Source organism: Dreissena polymorpha, chromosome 9 (assembly GCF_020536995.1).
Source record: "Dreissena polymorpha isolate Duluth1 chromosome 9, UMN_Dpol_1.0, whole genome shotgun sequence".
In the NCBI taxonomy this organism is placed as follows: Eukaryota; Metazoa; Mollusca; class Bivalvia; order Myida; family Dreissenidae; genus Dreissena; species Dreissena polymorpha.
Window position 1 is genome coordinate 13,922,341 of NC_068363.1, and position 21,209 is coordinate 13,943,549.

At 37.3% G+C, this 21,209-nt stretch overlaps 2 protein-coding genes across 6 annotated transcripts in view; one reads left to right on the forward strand and one right to left on the reverse strand.

Moving 5' to 3' along the window:
• Window positions 1-21,209, forward strand: part of LOC127844170 (uncharacterized) — a 295,187-nt gene that overhangs the window by 74,859 nt on the left and 199,119 nt on the right. The gene's annotated exons all lie outside the window — the stretch shown is intronic.
• LOC127844159 (F-actin-uncapping protein LRRC16A-like) overlaps window positions 1-21,209 on the reverse strand; it is a 101,570-nt gene that overhangs the window by 50,398 nt on the left and 29,963 nt on the right. The window contains exons 14-27 of the mRNA XM_052374185.1: window positions 18,584-18,753; window positions 17,489-17,591; window positions 14,892-14,946; window positions 13,692-13,795; window positions 9,942-10,079; window positions 8,437-8,536; window positions 7,238-7,336; window positions 6,851-6,979; window positions 5,686-5,802; window positions 5,190-5,252; window positions 4,561-4,670; window positions 2,758-2,845; window positions 1,168-1,227; window positions 352-387 (exon numbers count right to left, since the gene is read on the reverse strand). Of these exons, the coding sequence (XP_052230145.1) occupies window positions 352-387; window positions 1,168-1,227; window positions 2,758-2,845; window positions 4,561-4,670; window positions 5,190-5,252; window positions 5,686-5,802; window positions 6,851-6,979; window positions 7,238-7,336; window positions 8,437-8,536; window positions 9,942-10,079; window positions 13,692-13,795; window positions 14,892-14,946; window positions 17,489-17,591; window positions 18,584-18,753 (1,372 nt within the window). The remainder of the gene's footprint in view (window positions 1-351; window positions 388-1,167; window positions 1,228-2,757; window positions 2,846-4,560; window positions 4,671-5,189; window positions 5,253-5,685; window positions 5,803-6,850; window positions 6,980-7,237; window positions 7,337-8,436; window positions 8,537-9,941; window positions 10,080-13,691; window positions 13,796-14,891; window positions 14,947-17,488; window positions 17,592-18,583; window positions 18,754-21,209) is intronic.

A 21,209-nucleotide genomic window follows, 5' to 3' on the forward strand; every position in this document is an offset into this window, starting at 1 on the left:
ACACTTGATATAATGTAAAGTTAATACATGTTGTAAGTTAATATACAGTTGTTAGCATAATAAATGGCATTGCATGATATTCGTGAAAGAAAAAACCGACATGAGTTCAAAACTTGATACTTAAGGTTCAGAGGAAAGCAAAACCCATGAGTAGAAGAAGAAATTTATAGACACACTGCATTTAAAAAATATATATTTAAAAAAAAGACAAAGAAAATAGGTGTCACAAAATGAAATAATGAGACGAATTAGAATCTTTCATTTATAAGTTAAAGACTAAAATAGCCACAGAAGACAATAGATGAAGCTACCAAGGACACAGTGTAGAAAGTCATAATAAGCCTTCCCTACCGTAGACAGAGGCACATCAAGCTGTATCTTTCTGGTCTAAAAAGCCCCATATAAGCATGAAACACACAGAAACACTCTGATCAGTATGCACTGTGGGCTTGAAACATGTCATGCAGTGTAAAAGTAAATAATAAAAGACTAATGTGATAATCTTGATGCCAAATAAGCATATTTTCTAAAAACAAAGACAGTAAAATCTCAAATTTGCTTATTGTCAAAATTAATTAAAAATTACAAAAACAAAAAAAAAACACAAGTTCATTAAAACAGATGGCCCACTCTTCCATTTTCAATACCTAACATGACTATCAGAAGTTAATAAATTAACATCTTCTTAATCTTGAAAAATCATGGGTACATGAAAAAAAAGAAACTGTAAAATTTGCCTAGATCAAAAAAACAACATTACATTTTCTTTTATTGAAAACAATCCAATACATTGGAAGAGGCACAATTTAAAATGGCATACACTCTAAGACAACTTGTAATAGATTTGTAAATAAAGAAAATCTTTTCTATTTCTATTTGCTTATCAGCAAATACACAATGATTTCAAAATGAAAAAATAAGGTAACTGACAAATACATAAGATTCTAACATATGTGCTTGCCAACATTTTGCAATCGTGAAAAGAATTCCTAATTTCTAAGATTTTCTCTGAAAAGAGACTACCTGTGTATGCCGTTGTTTTTTAAGGTATTTCATTTAAGATGATTGTTTTCTTTGACTATAGAAAAACCACAGACTTTCATTTTATAATTGAAAGGCATTTTTTCATGCATTCCATTCACAATGGCGGATCTGCAATCTCCTTACCTGCGGTGAATCTGAGGTGGTTGCTCTCCTTTCTTTACGCTTTTCATTGAGATAATTGGTCTGAAATATGTCCCATATGATTACACCTGATACAGTGTTTCAATTGTGAAATTTGCAGTATCTTTTAGTCAAGTGCTAAACACTGTCAATGTTACTTAGTAATTAGACACAGTTTCATCTTAAACATACAATATAACATTACAATATAGTTATATTCTCTAAATGACCATTTGCATGATAATCATTTTGTTATCCTCTGAATTACCACTTGCATGATAATCATTGTGTTATCCTCTGAATGACCACTTGCATGATAATCGTTTTGTTATCCTCTGAATGACCACTTGCATGATAATCGTTTTGTTATCCTCTGAATGACCACTTGCATGATAATCATTGTGTTATCCTCTGAATGACCACTTGCATGATAATCATTTTGTTATCCTCTGAATGACCACTTGCATGATAATCATTTTGTTATCCTCTGAATGACCACTTGCATGATATTTATCCTCTGAATGACCACTTGCATGACAATCATTTTGTTATCCTCTGAATGATCACTTGCATGATAATCATTGTGCTATCCTCTAAATGACCACTTGCATGATAATCATTTAGTTATCCTCTTAATGACCACTTGCATGATAATCATTGTGTTATCCTCTAAATGACCACTTGCATGATAATCGTTTTGTTATCCTCTGAATGACCATTTGCATGATAATCATTGTGTTATCCACTGAATGACCACTTGCATGATAATCATTTTGTTATCCTCTGAATGACAATTTGCATCATAATCATTGTGTTATCCTCTGAATGACCACTTGCATGATAATCATTTTGTTATCCTCTAAATGACCACTTGCATGATAATCATTGTGTTATCCTCTGAATGACCACTTGCATGATAATCATTTTGTTATTCTCTGAATGACCACTTGCATGATTATCATTTTGTTATCCTCTAAATGACCACTTGCATGATAATCATTTTGTTATCCTCTAAATGACCACTTGCATGATAATCATTTGTTATCCTCTGAATGACCATTTGCATGATAATCATTTTGTTATCCTCTGAATGACCACTTGCATGATAACCATTTTGTTATCCTCTGAATGACCATTTGCATCATAATCATTGTGTTATCCTCTGAATGACCACTTGCATGATAATCATTTTGTTATCCTCTAAATGACAACTTGCATGATTATCATTTTGTTATCCTCTAAATGACCACTTGCATGATAATCATTGTGTTATCCTCTGAATGACCACTTGATTGATGCTAGTTTGTTGAAATGAAACAATTCACATGAAATGATGTCACTTAAGTAGACAAATTTTAAGATTTATCAACGGGCTTTGATTAAATATTATTGTGTTCTCATTTATAAGCATGGTTATTAAAATAAAGCTTGTACCCATTCTCAATTGATTTTTTAACAAGACTAGAAAATAAGCCCCCATAATGGTTGCTTACAATCAAAATTCTGGCATGGTATGAACCTAACTCATGTCCTACACAATTGTAAAAATAGCAAGCACAATTTGACTAGAACATTACATCAAGGCACACATACCAGAGTCCTATGGCTGTGACTGAGCTTATCTATGACCTGATCTAAAACTGTGTCAGAGATGTGTGCCGCAATAGCCAGGTTCAACTCGCTGGAAAAGAAAGAATACATGCTGTCACAGGGGTTCTGCATAGTTTGATTCTATTTTAAATACATGTTATTTGTTTCTACTTATTTAAGTTTTTTGTCATCAAAAGATTAAAGCTTTTTTAGAGATACACTGTCAAGCCTGTTTCCTGAGTAAAACCAGTGGTTGGTGTCTTTGGAAAGATCTTGTGAATGCTCCATGAGTAAAGATCTAACATGCGGCATCCTGGTTGCAACATTCACACCATATCCAAAAAAAAATTATTAACAAGGGCTGTTTTTAAAACATGCATGCCCCCCATATGGGCTGTCCGTTGTAGTGGCAGCCAATGTGTGAATACGATTTTTGTCACTGTGACCTTGACCTTTGACATAGTGACCTGAAAATCAATAGGGGTCATCTGCGAGTCACGATCAATGTACCTATGAAGTGTCATGATCCTAGGCAAAACCGTTCTTCAGTTATCATCCGAAAATCATTTTACTATTTCCGATCACCATGACCTTGACCTTTGACCTTGTGACCTCAAAATCAATAGGGGTCATCTGCAAGTCATGATCAATCTACCTATGAAGTTTCATGATCCTAGGCGTATGCGTTCTTGAGTTATCATCCGAAAACTATTTTACTATTTCGGGTCACCGTGACCTTGACTTTGACCTTTGACCTAGTGACCTCAAAATCAATAGGGGTCATCTGCGAGTCATGATCAATCTACCTATGAAGTTTCATGATCCTAGGCGTATGCCTTCTTGAGTTATCATCCGGAAACCATTCTACTATTTTGGGTCACCGTGACCTTGACCTTTGACCTAGTGACCTCAAAATCAATAGGGGTCATCTGCAAGTCATGATCAATCTACCCATGAAGTTTCATGATCCTAGGCGTATGCGTTCTTGAGTTATCATTCAAAAACCATTTTACTATTTCTGGTCACCGTGACCTTGACCTTTGACCTAGTGACCTCAAAATCAATAGGGGTCATCTGCAAGTCATGATCAATGTACCTATGAAGTTTCATGATCCTAGGCCCAAGCGTTCTTGAGTTATCGTCTGACAACCACCTGGTGGACGGACCGACAGACCGACCGACAGACCGACCGACAGACCGACATGAGCAAAGCAATATACCCCCTCTTCTTCGAAGGGGGGCATAATAATACAATCTTAATCCATTGTAAGACCAACAATAAAAAGGCTTCTTTTATTTGGGCCATGATGTATACAAAAAGGGGCTTCATGCATGTGCGAAAAGTGTCGTCCCAGATTAGCCTGTGCAGGGAAGACACTTTAAGCTTGCATAGTTCTTCGTTTACAGAAAATCTCTTCTTAGCAAAAATCCAGTTACGGCAGAAAGTTTCGTCCCTGATTAGCCTGTGTAGATTGCACAGTGCAGCAGTGTGAAAGTGCATTCCGTGAATATTATTTTCTTTAGAACATATTGCTTTTATCTTAGATCTATTCAGGTAGTGAAATATCAAGTGTCTTACTTGTCTGTTTTTGACAAATGCTAGCCTGTTAACATTCTGCCACATATTGGGCATTACCGATTGTAACAAGTGCATGTATCTATTAATTTAATTCACAAGTTGCTTCTTTGCAAAATAAACTTTTGCAATAATACTCAAAAGCCAAAGATAACACACTGGCAAATGAACACAAATTCTGAAATTGTGAAATAAGTCATGGTAGTTAAAATACTGATGGACATTTGTACCTGAGTTTGTTGAAGATTTCCGTGTTGACCCCATCCAGGATATTACTGGTGAAGTCTTTGGGAAGAGCGCTCTTCTCTGTACAACCGCTCTGAACCATCTTCACAAAGTCCTGACCAAAGAAACACCAAAATATGAACCCACAACGGCAGGTTCAGACAATTAGGAGAATAAAGCGACGCCTTCAGTATTTAATTCTGATAAAAATGGAGAAACTATTTTATATATTATTAAGCGTATTCTCCAAACAGGGCAAACAAAATCAATATTTCAGACAGGTTCAGCTCATGATTTAACAATTTCCCATAGTAAGCAATACTGCGAAAATATGTCAAAAAATGACCTTGTTATGATTTTGTATTGATAACAACTTTGAGTGTGTTGACATATTTATAAATCTCATTATGATAAATTGAGAAATCGTCTATCAGATATGCAATATCATGATTGTGTTGTCAAGGTATCATTATATAGTTGAGTTGAAAATACAACTTGTAAGGTCAATCATATATTTTTGGGGGGAAGTCAGGTAATAGGAAAGTTTAAGTAAAAGAACAAAATCTGCAGTTGACACGCAATATATCTTAAAGAGTATATAATGGATCTGTAGTGTGATATATGCTCTGTGTACCTGATTCTTCATGACACCTCCACACTGTTTCACTGTTGCCTCCATCATTTCATGTACAATACTCTGAAATAGGAACATGCATGTTAGGTGTTTAATTTGGATTATTGCCACAGTCATGTATTGGCCGTCAGTCAACTTTCTCACACATTTTGTGGGCAGGCTTACCCAAAGTACAGGGTTTATCATTACCAATTGACATGTACATTATTTCAGGACCCATATCAACACAAATTAACCCTTTATCACTCAGATATGTATTACAACGTCTTTGTAATCCCTAAGAAAGTTTAATTTAATGAAAGACCTTTCTTACTAGATTCAAGTTTTTAAGGCTTCATCTCCAACCCTTAGTTACTGATGAGCAGCAAACAGCATAAAACCTGAACAGACTGCGAGTTACTCGCAGGCTGTTCTGGTTTTATGCTGTTTGAACATAACCATTTTCACTTTCCTACTAAGTGGGAAAAGGATATGTGGTCTGGTCTATCTTCCTCACCTGCATCTGAGTCTCCAGTGCAGCCGTGAGCTCCTTGGAGATCTCTCTCAGTTTGACAGCCACTGGGCTGCTTGACATCTCCGACTGGATGGCAATGTCATGAAGCCTTGGCAGCAGCTGGTAGTAAAACATACAACAAACATATGCAATACGAAACAAGCTTGTTGGTTTATTAGCTTGCTTATCATGTGTTCACCCACAGTGGTCAGTTTAGCAAATCAATTTTTTCCTTAGGTGGCTGATTTACGATTACTAAGCCCAATTACTTATGCCAGTAATTGACAATTGCCCTACTTTAATCAGCGGTAGAGGGAGAAAAGCCGTAAAAAGATTTCATGGCCAATGCAATACATATCATTTGATCAGGCTGTGCTTTGTAGTCTAGTGTCTGTGCTTTTTATAGTCTAGCGCTATACCAACTGAGCCAGCCCGCCTGACAATTTTTGTAATTCCTAGAGGGACAAGATTAAACTTGGTCGATCACTTGAGATGAAGGTAAGGTATTATAATGGCTTTTTTATTTTAACACACAGATATAAATAAATAAATTTATAGTGATAATATTGGATCCCTTACAGCAATAATCAAGTAAGGTATTATAATGGCTTTTTTATTTTAACACACCAATATAAATAAATAAAATTATAGTGATAATATTGGATCCCTTACAGCAATAATCAAATACAGTGTAACTCCAAAAACGAGAATGAAAGGATACATGCAAGGAAACCGTTTGATAAATTGACCCTGTTGTTATACCTGGGGGGGGGGGGGGGGGGGGGGGGGCTTGTCACATTAAAAAAAAATAAAAAATTTAAGGTCACACCTTTGACCTAGTGACCCAAAAATGGGAGTGGCGTGTAGAACTCATCAAGGTGCATCTACATACGAAGTTTCAAAGTTGTAGGTAGAAGCAATTTGATTTTAGAGCCAATGTTCAAAACCTTAACAAAATGTTAAGGTTTTAGCACGACGCGGACGTCGGACGGCAGACGTCGGACGACACAACGAGCTGGCTATGACAATACCCCAGGTTTTCTCCGATAACGCTGAGCTAAAAATGATTAATTCCTATGTTAATTATACAAAACTTTCATGTAGAAGTATCAACAGATTTCTTGTATACAATTATAATCATGAATGATGACGTAATTAGCTAGTAAACCGTTTTAGTGTTGTCAGCGTCAGCAATGATGGTCTGTGCAGTGTTCACATCGCTGCCATAATGCTGGAGACCGTCTAGAGAGAGAGCGTTGATCGTGTCCTGGGACTGAACCACCAGACGGTCCAACATCTGCAGGGGAGATAATGCAGACAGGTGAAACAGTGATGGGTGAGAAATATTAACGTATATACAGTCTTAATACTTAATTGTCTGCAGGATAAAACAACTTAGAAAAGAGAACAGTGTAGTTTGGGGTAGTTAACATGCACAATCTTAATGCTTTCAGGTCTCCAGTGGACAATTATTGACAGTAAGTAGAGGTGCTAACACACAAAAACCCTTTGATAGAAAGACCACTTTTGTTTTTATTTCTGTCCCCAGAAATACCTGTTGTGTGGAGCTGAGTAGGAACCCCTGCTGTAGGCGGTACCCTTGGTCAGAGGAGTACTTCTGGGGGCTGTGGTTCCTCTGAATCAGGCGCTCAATCTGTGAATGTAGGGGGAAATGTACATGAGCACCTGACTTACTCAGTTACATAGCACTTGCAATGCATTCTTGTTCAATATGAAAGATTTTATGATATAGGTAAACTATGTACATTGCAGACTTACAACAATCAAAAGATCTAAGAAAATAGGAGGCATATATGAGTTGTGTTCTGAGAAAACATGGCATAATGCGTATAATACATGTGTGTAAAGTGTCATCCCAGATTAGCCTGTGCAGTCCACACAGGCTAATCAGGGACGACACTTTCCGCCTAAATTGGATGTTTGCTAAGAAGAGACTTCATTTAAACAAAAATGTCATAAAAGTGGAAAGTGTCATCTCGGATTAGTCTGTGCGGACACAGGCTAATCTGGGACGACACTTAACGCACATGCATTATTCCCAGTTTTCTCAGAACACCACACATATAATCTGCATAATACAACTGCCATGATATCAAACCACTACTGCTGAAATGAGGATGTACGATGTTTCGTAGCAATTCTTAACAATCTGATCTTTATAATATAGCTATAACGTACTTTTTCTTGAGTTAAAAGTGTAAGCTTGAAAGGATGAATGACTTGAAGGGTGGATATGCTTGTCATAAGATTGTCAAAGCACAATCTATCAAATCAATCATGTCAGATTATCTTCATGTTCCTAAACATTGCAGCCAGTAAGAGTTTGATCATCTTTTGATTATTCTCAACAGAACATATGTGTCTTGTTCTGAGAAAACTGAGCTTAATGCATGTGCGTAAAGTGTCATCCCAGATAAGCCTGTGCAGTCCGCACTGGCTTATCAGGGACGACACTTTCCGCTTTTATGGTATTTTTAGTTTCAAGAAAGTCCTTCCATACCAAAAATCAAGTTTAGGCAGAAAGTGTCGTCCCTGGGACGACACTTTACGCACAAGCATTATGCCAAGTTTTCTCAGTACGCGACACATATAATGAGCAGTACACAGGAAAAGCACGCTTTATGATATCAAGTGAGAAAAAGCACACATTATGATATCAAGTGAGGAAAAGCACGCATTATGATATGAAGTGAGGAAAAGCACACATTATGATATCAAGTAAGGACCACATACGGTCTGCAAGGCCTGCTGGGTCCGCACAGATTCAGACTCAGTCCTCAGGGCTGCACTTGCGTCAAACACAGGCACTGGCATATTACGCAATGTGTAGTTTCTACAGAAAGAAAATTACACTTTTTGTACAGTTATGTTTCTTCGAAAACAAGCCATAATTAAAAGCACCTGTTCAAAGATTGACAAATATATTTTTGTTATAATTTTTGTCAAAGATTTCAAATATATGACAGTTTTACACTGAAGCATAATATCACTATACACATTGAAAGATACATAGGATACTATTAATTAAGAATAATATAAAGTGTTTGAAACAGGAAAAGATGAAATGATGAACAAGAGCACCGCATAATGGGTGCCAATGCTCGAATGCGAATGCAGTTTTAAATAAATGAAAAAATTTCAGATTTTGTTTTAATAATTATTTTAGGTCACAGTGACCTTGACCTTTGACCTACAGTGACTTAAAAATTGGGTGTGGTATGTAGAAGTCATCAAGGTGCATCTACATATGAAGTTTCAAAGTTGTAGGTGGAAGCACTTTGATTTTAAGGTTTTAGCACAGCGGACGGTAGACGCTGGACGGGGAGCTGGCTTTGACAATACCTCGAGTTTTCTCCGAAAACAGCAGAGCTAAAAATGGACAGTTTCAGGTTTTTAACTATAATTGCTGATTTCACATGGATTGCTTACCTGAAGTCAAACATACTGTACACAACAGAATAACCAAGCGATAAGGACGTTAAGTTGTTAATTAAATGAACCAAAGTTTTTTATAACAGCCAGTGCAACTTTTGAATCATATATTTGTTACGGTAAGTATACTTGCAATTGTGTTTCATATGCTTAAATTCAACAGATAAAGATAAATACTTTGAAACTATCACAAAATTTCAGTCACCTACCTTTTGTTAAACACTTGATGCAAACACGTGCCAAGCACAAAATCTTTTTAGAAAATTTTTCATTTTACTATGAGCTACACAGAACAATTATTGGTTTTATCCAGGGGTTTTTATCTGATTTTGGGGAAAGGGCCTGGCCTTTTTTGAGTGGAAAAAAATCGCGCAAAATGCCGGATTTTGGGGGAAAAAACACGCGAAACGCCGGCTTTTGGGGAAAATAAGGAAAGTCTTAAATAATCAATTCAACATATTTTGCTGTTTTTAAAACAAAATCAAGGCAACAGATAATTTAATTATGCAATATGTTATATTTTCTACACTGGATCAGGTTAACTTATGTATTTAAAGTTTAAAAAAAAAAAAAAAATGAAGTCTGGGGGAAAATTTACCTGCTGAGGGGAAAAAAAATCTGAGGGGAAAGGGCCGATTTTCGGCGGGTCCCAAAGAAGGAAAAAAGCCCTGTTATCTTACAGTGGTTAATGCAATAAAATATATTTTTCTCCTTATTAACATCCTCCTTATGAAAATTTATGGCAACCGGGGCGTTCCTTTTGAAATACTTCAATTATTATTAACAAAACAACATATTCCGCTTACTTCTCGAGTGCCAGTGCGATGTCTTCAAAGCCCTGACAGGAGGTGTTGTTGCGGTCCCAGAGGATGGTCTTGAGTTTGTTGTTGATCTGCAAAGCCTTGCACAGCATGCGTGCACCCAGGTCGCCCATCTGGTTGCCACTTGAGGGGCGATAAAGAGGAATTTTGGCATTATGTACTAGTTCATAGGGGTTTAGTTGTGGTAAGTAAGAATGAGATTGGAGGGCGATATTGGCCTGTAAATCACAGCTAAATTTCTGTATTGTGTTAGTTTGAACTATGATTTTTGCTTCAATCGATTTGTTTATTTTAGTGTTTGGCTGATTTGCATTTCAGTCATATAAGTTTATTTACTCTTTTCCTGGGTAAGTTGGTTTACCTGTACTAAGTGCACATACTTATGGTAGAAAGTGACTGCTGCCTTGCATAAATCAGAGGTAGGGATAAAATCACTGTTCAAATAACTTCATGATCAATCCCTGAATAGGTTTCGTGGCCAAGGCAGGAATTAAACATTGGATTCTTGGATTAATAATCAAGCTATTTACCAATTAAGCTAGCTAGCCCAACAGGGATCAGAGACTGGTCATGATATAGGAGATCATAGCTGTATACCTACTCTGGGTTGAGCAGTGAGATTTGGGTCTTATGCCATATGTGGCAAGCTTAGCTGCAGACCAACCTGTGCATCCCCACAGTTAAGTCAGGAGCTATCCTGTCCAATAATAACGCCACAAACAATTGCATGACTTTACAGCTGATAGTGTAGATCCTGACCAGGCTACAAAGATGACCTGGCTAATTTTGAACTACCCTGACTGCCTATGGCATAAGACCCATTTTCACATAGAGCGGCTCATTTCATTGAAAGGTCTTGCACCATTCTGAAACCCCAGCCAGTCTAACCTTATATCAAGTTCCATGAGAGTTTCCATGATACCAAATGTCTCACCTAATATCCAGTTCAGTGACAGATGCATTGATACCAAATGTCTCACCTGATATCCAGTTCAGTGACAGATGCGTTGATAACAAGGGCCTCACCTGATACCCATTTCAGAGAATGATGTTTTGATACCAAGTGTCTTACCTGATATCCATTTCAGTGAGAGATATCTTGATACCAAGTGTCGCACCTGATATCCAGTTCAGTGAGAGATGTCTTGATACCAAGTGTATCACTTGATATCCAATTCAGTGACAGATGCATTGCTACCAATGTCTCACCTAATATCCAGGTCAGTGAGAGATGCGTTGATACCGAGAGTCTCCCCTGATATCAAGTTCAGTGAGAGATGCCTTGATACCAAGTGTCTCACCTGATATCCAGTTCAGTGACAGATGCATTGCTACCAAGTGTCCCACCTGATATCCAGTTCAGTGACAGATGCATTGCTACCAAGTGTCTCACCTGATATCCAGTTCAGTGACAAATGCATTGCAGTTCAGTGACAGATGCATTGCTACTAAGTGTCTCACCTGATATCCAGTTCAGTGACAGATGCATTGATACCAAGTGTCTCACCTGATATCCAGTTCAGTGACAGATGCATTGCTACCAAGTGTCTCACCTGATATCCAGTTCAGTGACAGATGCATTGCTACGAGGTGTCTCACCTGATATCCAGTTCAGTGACAGATGCCTTGATACAAAGTGTCTCACCTGATATCCAGTTCAGTGACAGATGCCTTGATACCAAGTGTCTTACCTGATATCCAGTTCAGTAAGAGATGCATTGCTAACAAGTGTCTCACCTGATATCCAGTTCAGTGAGAAATGCATTGATACCAAGCGTCTCACCTGATATCAAGTTCAGTGGCAGATGCATTGCTACCAAGTGTCTCACCTTATATCCAGTTCAGTAACAGATGCATTGCTACCAAGTGTCTCACCTGATATCCAGTTCAGAGACAGATGTCTTGATATCAAGTGCCTCACCTGATACCCAGTTCAGTGAGAGATGTCTTGATATCAAGTACCTCACATGATATCCAGTTCAGTGGCAGATGTCTTGATATCAAGTGCCTCACCTGATATCCTGTTCATTGAGAGAAGTCTTGATACTAAGTGTCTCACCTGATATCCAGTTCAGTGACAGATGCCTTGATACCAAATGTCTCACCTGATATTCAGTTCAGAGACAGATGCCTTGATACCAAGCGTTTTACCTGATATCAAGTTCAGTGAGAGATGCATTGCTACCAAGTGTCTCACCTGATATCCAGTTCAGTGACAGATGCGTTGCTACCAAGTGTCTCACCTGATATCCAGTTCAGTGACAGATGCCTTGATATCAAGTGTCTCACCTGATATCCAGTTCAGGGACAGAGGCCTTGATATCAAGTGACTCACCTGATATCCAGTTAAGAGACAGATGCATTGCTACCAAGTGTCTCACCTGATATCCAGTTCAGTGACAGATGCATTGCTACCAAGTGTCTTAACTGATATCCAGTTCAGTGACAGATGCATTGATACCAAGTGTCTCACCTGATATCCAGTTCAGTGACAGATGTGTTGCAACCAAGTGTCTCACCTGATATCCAGTTAGGTGACAGATGCGTTGCTACCAAGTGTCTTACCTGATATCCAGTTCAGTGAGAGATACATTGCTACCAAGTGTCTCACCTGATATCCAGTGCAGTGACAGAAGCATTGCTACCAATTGTCTCACCTGATATCCAGTTCAGTGACAGATGCTTTGCTGCCAAGTGTCTTACCTGATATCCAGTGCAGTGAGAGATACATTGCTACCAAGTGTTTCACCTGATATCCAGTTCAGTGACAGAAGCATTGCTACCAAGTGTCTCACCTGATATCCAGTTAAGTGGAGATGTATTGCTACCAAGTGTCTCACCTGATATCCAGTTCAGTGACAGATGCAATGATACCAAATGTCTCGCCTGATATCCAGTTTAGTGACAGATGCATTGCTACCAAGTGTCTCACCTGATATCCAGTTCATTGAGAGATGCCTTGATACCAAGTGTCTCATCTGATATCTAGGTCAGTGAGAGATGACTTGATACCAAGTGTCTCACCTGATATCTAGGTCAGTGACAGATGCATTGATACCAAGTGTCTCACCTGATATCCAGTATCCAGTTCAGTGACAGATGCAATGATACCAAGTGTCTCACCTGATATCCAGTTCAGTGAGAGATGTCTTGATATCAAGTACCTCACCTGATATCCAGTTCAATGAGAGATGTTTTGATACCAAGTGTCTCATCTGATATCAAGTTCAATATGAGTTGCCATGATACCAAATGTCTCACCTATTATCCAGTTCAGTGACAGGTGCCTTGATACCAAGTGTCTCACCTGATATCCAGTATCCAGTTCAGTGACAGATGCAATGATACCAAGTGTCTCACCTGATACCCAGTTCAGTGAGAGATGTCTTGATATCAAGTACCTCACCTGATATCCAGTTCAGTGGCAGATGTCTTGATATCAAGTGCCTCACCTGATATCTAATTCATTGAGAGATGTCTTGATACCAAGTGTCTCATCTGATATCAAGTTCAATATGAGTTGACATGATACCAAATGTCTCACCTATTATTCAGTTCAGTGACAGGTGCCTTGATACCAAGTGTCTCACCTGATATCCAGTATCCAGTTCAGTGACAGATGCATTGATACCAAGTGTCTCACCTGATATCAAGTTCAGTAACAGATGCGTTGCTACCAAGAGTCTCACCTGATACCCAGTTCAGTGACAGATGCCTTGATACCAAGTGTCTCACCTGATATCCAGTTCAGTGACAGATGCGTTGCTACCGAGGGCGTTGATGATCAGGTTGATGTTGTCTCTCAGCTTGGAATCAGCCAAGGACAGGGTGTCCAGCACCTGAAAAAATACAATTAGCTCACAGGCATGTTGTCATAGCAACCGTGATGTTAAAATATTTAGAAAATGAAGTTCCATTTTGATTACTTAACCTGTAGATAATCATTTTAAGTTCAAGGCAGATTGTCAACAAAGCTTTAAGTGAGAATCTTAACTTTGGTTGTGAAAATTTACTTTCGAAATTTTGATGTGAAATCCAGTCTTATCAGATGACAACAAAGAATGTTATCTTTTTTTTGTATTGTTGCATTGTATCATTACAGAAAGATTAAAGTATTACAGATGATAGTGAATTCTTTTTCTTCACAAGCTGAAGTACTGTATGATACATGCATTATTTAGGAGATTAAAAATAACAAAAGGGACCTGAAGCACTCACTTGAGTGTGAGATATACCCATTGCCATAGGATTGACCTAGTGACATGGTTCTTTAACCCTTTCCTACTTACATGTAGATACGTATTTTGACGCATTTGTAGTCCCTTAGAAAGTTTTATTTAAGATCTTTCTTACTAGATTCAAGTTTATAAGGCTTCATCTCCAAACCTTGGATACTGATGAGCAGCAAACAGCATAAAAGCTGAACAGACAGTGAGTTACTTGCAGGCTGTTCTGGTTTCATGCTGTTTGCACATAGCCATTTTCACTTTGCACCTGTGTTGGAAAAGGTTTACCTATTTGACCTTGAATTATACATGGCCATAATATTGTCAAGAAACAAATTCTGACCACGCTGTATCAATATTGAGTCATAAATGTGGCCTAAATAGTGGTAACAAGGTTTATCGAAGATCTGACCCAGTAACCTAGTTTTTGGACCCACATGACCTAGATTCACACTACGACTAGGAAATAAAAATTAACATTCCACCAAGTTTCATTTAGATTGAATTAAAACTTTGGCTTCAAGAGTGGAATGCAGCTTAAAGTTGAAGACAAACCCCAAACAACCCATGACTACAGATGCGGGGCACAGGTTTATCACTACAGAACACATTTAGCAGTTTGTGCTCAAGTGAACTAAAAAATTGGAAAAGTTTCAACACCTGATCTTCTTCAATTACAAACAAACAGCAGTGCATAACGAAATCTTACTGAGTTATCAGCCTGAAGAATTTCAACCAATTTTTCCAACACAGCTTTTAAATTTCTGAAAAAGAAACATGAAATAAATTAAAACAAGAATATCAGTGAAACTGATGGATGCTCCCCGGTGATACGCTTTGTCAATCTATGTGTTAATAAACACCTAAAAAAAATCTTTTATTAGATTCGATGACCTTGACCCCAGTGACCTCAAACCTCATCAAAAGGTAGTGGTACATGCAAGGTACTTACATGCCAAATATGTAAGAGATCGGTAAAATATTGAAGGCTCTATGAGAAATTGTAACGAAATTGTGATGGAAAAATCTATTTTTAGCCTCGGTGACCTTGAACTTGACCCCAGTGACCTCAAACCTCATCAAAAGGTAAAGGTCCATGCAAGGTACCTACATGCCAAAAATGTAAGAGAACGGTCAAATATTGAAGTCCCTATGAGAAACTGTAACAAAATTATGACGGAAAAATCTATTATTTGCCTCGGTAACCTTGACCTTGAACCAGTGACCTCAAACCTCATCAAAAGGTAGAGGTCCATGATGAAATACCTACATGCCAAATATATAAGAGATCCGAAAAATATTGAAGATGCTATGAGAAACTGTAACAAAATTGTGATGGAAAAGTCTATTATGAGCCTCGGTGACCTTGACCTTGACCCCAGTGACCCCAAACCTCATCAAAAGGTAGAGGTCCATGCAAAGTGCCTACATGCCAAATATGTAAGAGATTGGTAAAATATTGAAGGCGCTATGAGAAACTGTAACAAAAGTGTGACGGAAGGAAGGAAGGAAGTAAGGAACTTCAAACTGGCAACTATATGCCCCCCGAAAAATTTTCGGGGAGCATCAAAACACGAGTACACTTGTAAAATCACAAACTATTAGATTCATCTGCATTGCAAGGTTCAGACAGGAACAACGAACACTGAGATCAATGTTTGATGATTGTCCAACTTCAAAACTATAGACTTGGTGTCTCAAATATGAATGCAACATACATCAATTAATCTCTTTCTTGTCACTTATGAATGTGCACCACCTATGTTGCAATACATTCAAAACTTTGTCAGGATATTTCACTTCTTAATAAAATGTCCGAACATCAGGTAGACTTTTGAAATTACTAAGACATAAAATTTTGTGCATAGAAAGACATAAAATTTTGTAAAAAGAAGCACTTTGGAACTATTAATCCACACACATTTTGTTTTTGGCATACCGTAATTACTCTATGTTTTCGGACACTTAAAAATAATTATTTCTTTTCGTGTCCAAAAACTTAGATACGAAAAATATTCACAAAATACAGGTGTTCGAAAACTTAGTGTCGAAAATTAAAGTGTCCGAAAATAGCGTCAATTGTATCAACGACTACCGGTAATAGCACGCGCTTGTAAAATACCATGCCTTATAGTATAAATTACAGTTATATATGTTTGCACTGCATTTTAAATAATTTTAAATGCTTAATTTATTTGACAGAAAGTTACTACAAGGTTGTACTTTGACCAACAAGTTCAAAGGTAAGCATGTGATGTTTACCGATACTCGCTAGTATGAACCTGTAATTAACGCAATAAAAAAGCAAACTGTGAATTCTTTGTTAGTTCATTTCCGATAGTTGTTGTCTAACACCTTCCATTGTTGGTAAAACTTGCAACAGGGTGCATCACACTTTGAAGCGTTTAGTATTTGTCACAGTGATTTTACTGAGAAGGGGTAGATAATTGAACTGTTAATTGGCACTACCCCTGGTAATTGTCAACGTTTATGCTATCAGGCGAAACCATTGTTTAATACTGGTTTACAAGGTTATTTACCCAATAAGGCAAATGTAATGGTCCATTGCCCTCAGGCATGCACCTTCCATGTTTTATGATGTTAAGCTGGTTGTAAAACCCCATGCTCGAAGTGTCATTAGATATCAAAAAAAGGACCGAAATTTGGTACAATCGTGCTGTAAAATATACTGTCCGAAAACTTATAGACATTAATATGAACGAAAATGTGTGTCCGAAAATTAAGAGTCATGAAAAATTATTTTTGCTAAAAAAGGGGTGTCCGAAAACTTAGAGTGTCCAAAAACATAGAGTAACTACGGTAGATAACACACTGACAAAAACATCATTTAATACATATCTTTCCTAAACTATGCTACACAAAAATTTTAATCCCGTAATCATGACTACATTAAATTTATCCATGCTTTTCTAAAGATAGCTTTAACTATCAAACTTCATTTTTAAACACCTAAACCATAATAAAACTGCCTTTTATGAGAACAATAAAACATGGACAAATATATATGAGATGGGCTATTGGAAAACAGTGCTTAATGCATGCACGTAAAGTGTCAAACCAGATAACCCTATGCAGTCTGCATCAGGGGCAACAAATTCCGCTTATATGAAACTTTTAATTTGAAAAGAAGTCAATTTCCAAAGAAAAAACCCCACGAGGACTGCACAGGCTGATCTGCAATGATACTTTACACACATTCATTACGCCTGGTTTTCCCAGAGCTCAGCTCATAATCCTCTATGCCCTTTGACACACAGTTCACAACATCGTCATGATAAATCTTACTTTGGCTTAACGCTGTTGAAAATCTGGCCCAATGACAGTGCCTTGATCATGTTATTCCTGCCAATGTTCTCCAATATGTGAATCAGATCCCGATCCGATAGGCCTGAAGCAATGACAGATGATATAATGCTATAGTGGATCTGATGGTTTCTTGTGCACTTCTTGAATTAGGAACAACAAGAAATGTGTTTGTCAGAAACACTATGTCCCCTTCTGCCCCCCTTTAATTTAGTTTTTTTTACCTTTGATCTTGAAGGATGACCTTGACCTTTTACCACTCAAAATGTGCAGCTCCATGAGATACACATGCATGCCAAATATGAAGTTGCTATCTTCAATATATCAAAAGTTATTGCAAAATGTTAAAGTTGGCACAAACCAACAGACAGACCAACAGACAGGGCAAAAACAATATGTCTCCCACTATAGTGGTGGGGGACATAAAAAGTATTCTCTGAACAACCACAAACTATACAAAATTTACTTAGTTAATTAAGATTTCTTTGATGCAGGATTCATTTACTAAATGAATAATACATGCAATGTAATTGTGTACCTAAAGCAAACAAAATTTACAAACACAATCTGAATATCTTAATGAGTTTTCTTCTGAAAAAAAATCCTTAATGTTCCCTATATACATTGTATTCATACCCTTTACAGGATCCCACAAAGTCTTATTTTCAAGCATATCAAACCGCATTAAAAACTATCAGTTAAACAATATTGGTGCTGAAAGGAAAGAAGACTCCATATTTTCTCTAATAAATGCCCCTACCCAAATATAATCTCTCCGCCAAGTTTTTTCTTCAAAAATACATAAAAACTTCAAGCTAAATAAATGTTTTTGTTTGGTTAAACAGTCACTGCAAAAACATGCGTAAAATTCTTCAACAAAAATGTTATAATAATGAGCAATACAGTCAAATTATTCTTATTTTTTTTTGTATAGTGTTATCTATAAAATAAAGCCATTCATTTGACCTCTAATATCCCCTAGCCCCCACTCCCCCCTCCCCTCCTAATGAAAATGTAAGCATTTATTAGAGAATATACGGTGGTTGATAGGAGGAAAAAAGCACACTGCCTGATTACCTGTACCAGGACTCTTGATGATGCCCCCGATATCAAGCCTTGTGATGTTGCGACCAGAGCAGAGACACTCAGTGAGATTCTTGGCTCCCTCCATGGAGATCTCACAGCCGCTGAGGTCCACATGGACATCCTTGATGTTCCTGTTAGAATCCAGGCCCAGAAACAGATCCCTAGAACAGAAAAAATGTACCTCTTTTTGTGTGGTCTGAATAATATTAAGTCCTTTACAAACAAGATGTGTTTGTGAAACACTATGTCCCCATATATTTGACCTTTTCCCTTAAAGGATGACCTTGACCTTTCACCACTCAAAATGTGCAGCTCCATGAGATACACATGCATGCCAAATATCAAGTTGCTATTTTCAATATTGCAAAAGTGTACATTAAACAAGACTATTGCCAAGCAATATAGTCCCCTACCGGCTCCGCCATTGTCAGAAATTCCAACGTTGTCAGAGTTGTTGTTGTTGCCATAGCAACCAAAATTTTTGACGTAGAAACAAAATGAAATGACATGCATAATGTCCATATTGCCATCTACCCATGTTTTAAGTTTCATGAAAAAATAGTAAGAACTTTAAAAGTTATCGTAGGACCCAGAAAACCACCATTTTCAGCAGTATTTCTAGTCTATTTGTTGCCATAGCAACCAGAATTTTTGACGTAGGAACAAAATGAAATGACGTGCATAATGTCCATATTGCCATCTATCCATGTTTCAAGTTTCATGAAAAAATATAAGGAACTTTTAAAGTTATCGCAGGATCCAGAAAAGTGTGACTGACTGACAGACTGACTGACAGACGGAGCGCAAACCAGTAGGGGACAATAGGCAATTTTGACCCATATTTTTTACCTTTGACCTTGACGGATGACGTTGACCTTTCACCACTCAAAATGTGCAGCTCAATGAGATACACATGCATGTCAAATATGAAGTTGCTATCTTCATTATTGCAAAAGTTATGGCAAATGTTAAAGTTGGTGCAAACAAACAAACAAAGCAACAAACCAACAGACAGGGCAAAAACAATATGTCCCCCACTATAGTGGTGGGGGTATGGTGGGGCCGTGGGGGACATAAAAAGTGACAGGTTCATGTAAGAGAAAAAATGTCCATTGTTTCATGGACGAACAAATGAGAGAACCCTAGACCATAGACAACAAGTCTCTCTAAGTGAGAAGTTCTCTATTTGTTCCATGTTCTGAATAAATTAGCAACGACACAAATAAGGACAAGATCCATGAAGGAGAAGAACCATATCTTAGTGCTCATGACATGGCGTTAAGTATCATTATTGTTGTTTACTTTCATCACACGTTATTAAAGGATCGAACCAAACAGACGTGTTCTAGTTCATAAGCGAAGTACCACTACTACATTACATGGAAAGCATAGTTAACCCATGCTTTCTGTAGTACATCTACTATAAGGCTCTCATTGTTCAGAGTGCATTTAACTGTCAAGTTTTGTTAGGATTTGATAATTACTGTTTGACACTGAAAAGACAAACAGATAAAACAGATACAAAGGCAAGTTTTAGATCATTGCACCATATCGCTGCAATTTTCAGGTCAATTTTACGCGCAATTTAGGTTATTAACAGATTTTGCGGTCATATCTTGACAAAATGGTCATAACGTTTGGCAAAAATTGAATAACAATGGTTGGACGTAGGGTGTGAAACCAATGCAGTATACAGATTTTATTTATATTTTTTAGTCAATCTTGACTCCAACCGACTTTTAGTTGAGACATTGATCCTGACATCAGCCACATATTTTTTCTTTAACAATAACTTTGACCACCTATTTTTCCTGAAGAAATTAATATCAACATTGACGACCTACTTTAGTTTAAACGTATTTATTGCATCTTATATGCATGGGATTGGATTACAAGTTTTTGCAACATTATCTGGGCCCATATTCACCAAACAATTCTTACACTTAAGTCTAAAAATAAAGAATATTCTTTAAATTGATATATTCAATAAGTGCTTGAATTTTGAGTAAAATTTGTTATTAAACATCTCTATCTATGGCATTCTTCATGTAGAACACTTTATTAATGACATTATTACCAGTGGAGGCATGTATATATTCAAACATTAAGTGCATTTTTCTTCGTTCCAAGTTTATTCTTTTTCTTAAGTTTAAGAATGGGTTGTTAAATACCGGCCCTGGATCCTCTCCCAGATAATTATATAACATGAATTGTAAGGGTATCACGTTTAAACGGTCGTGTTTCGTGTTTTGCTAAAAAACGTTTACAAAAACAGTAAACGTTTAAACGACAGTCAATATCAACATAATAAATATTGGGGTGCAAATAACGTAGCCAGCTAGCCGTACAAAGTATATCAATGACGAACTGCAAAATCTGGGTACTTGCGGTAAATCCGGGCTACCGAATTCAGCAGTAATTAATTTCTGATTGGTTACCGGATGGCACGGACATGAACGGAAACTAACGGAAAATCTTCACTACTTTCCAAAAATCTTACAACTTGGCAACGAAACAGTGCATATGCCGCCATCTTGAAATATTTTAAGTGATTGATTAGGAAAGTAAAACACTGTGGTAACATGTTGAAAAGAAATATTTTAACAAAATTATATAT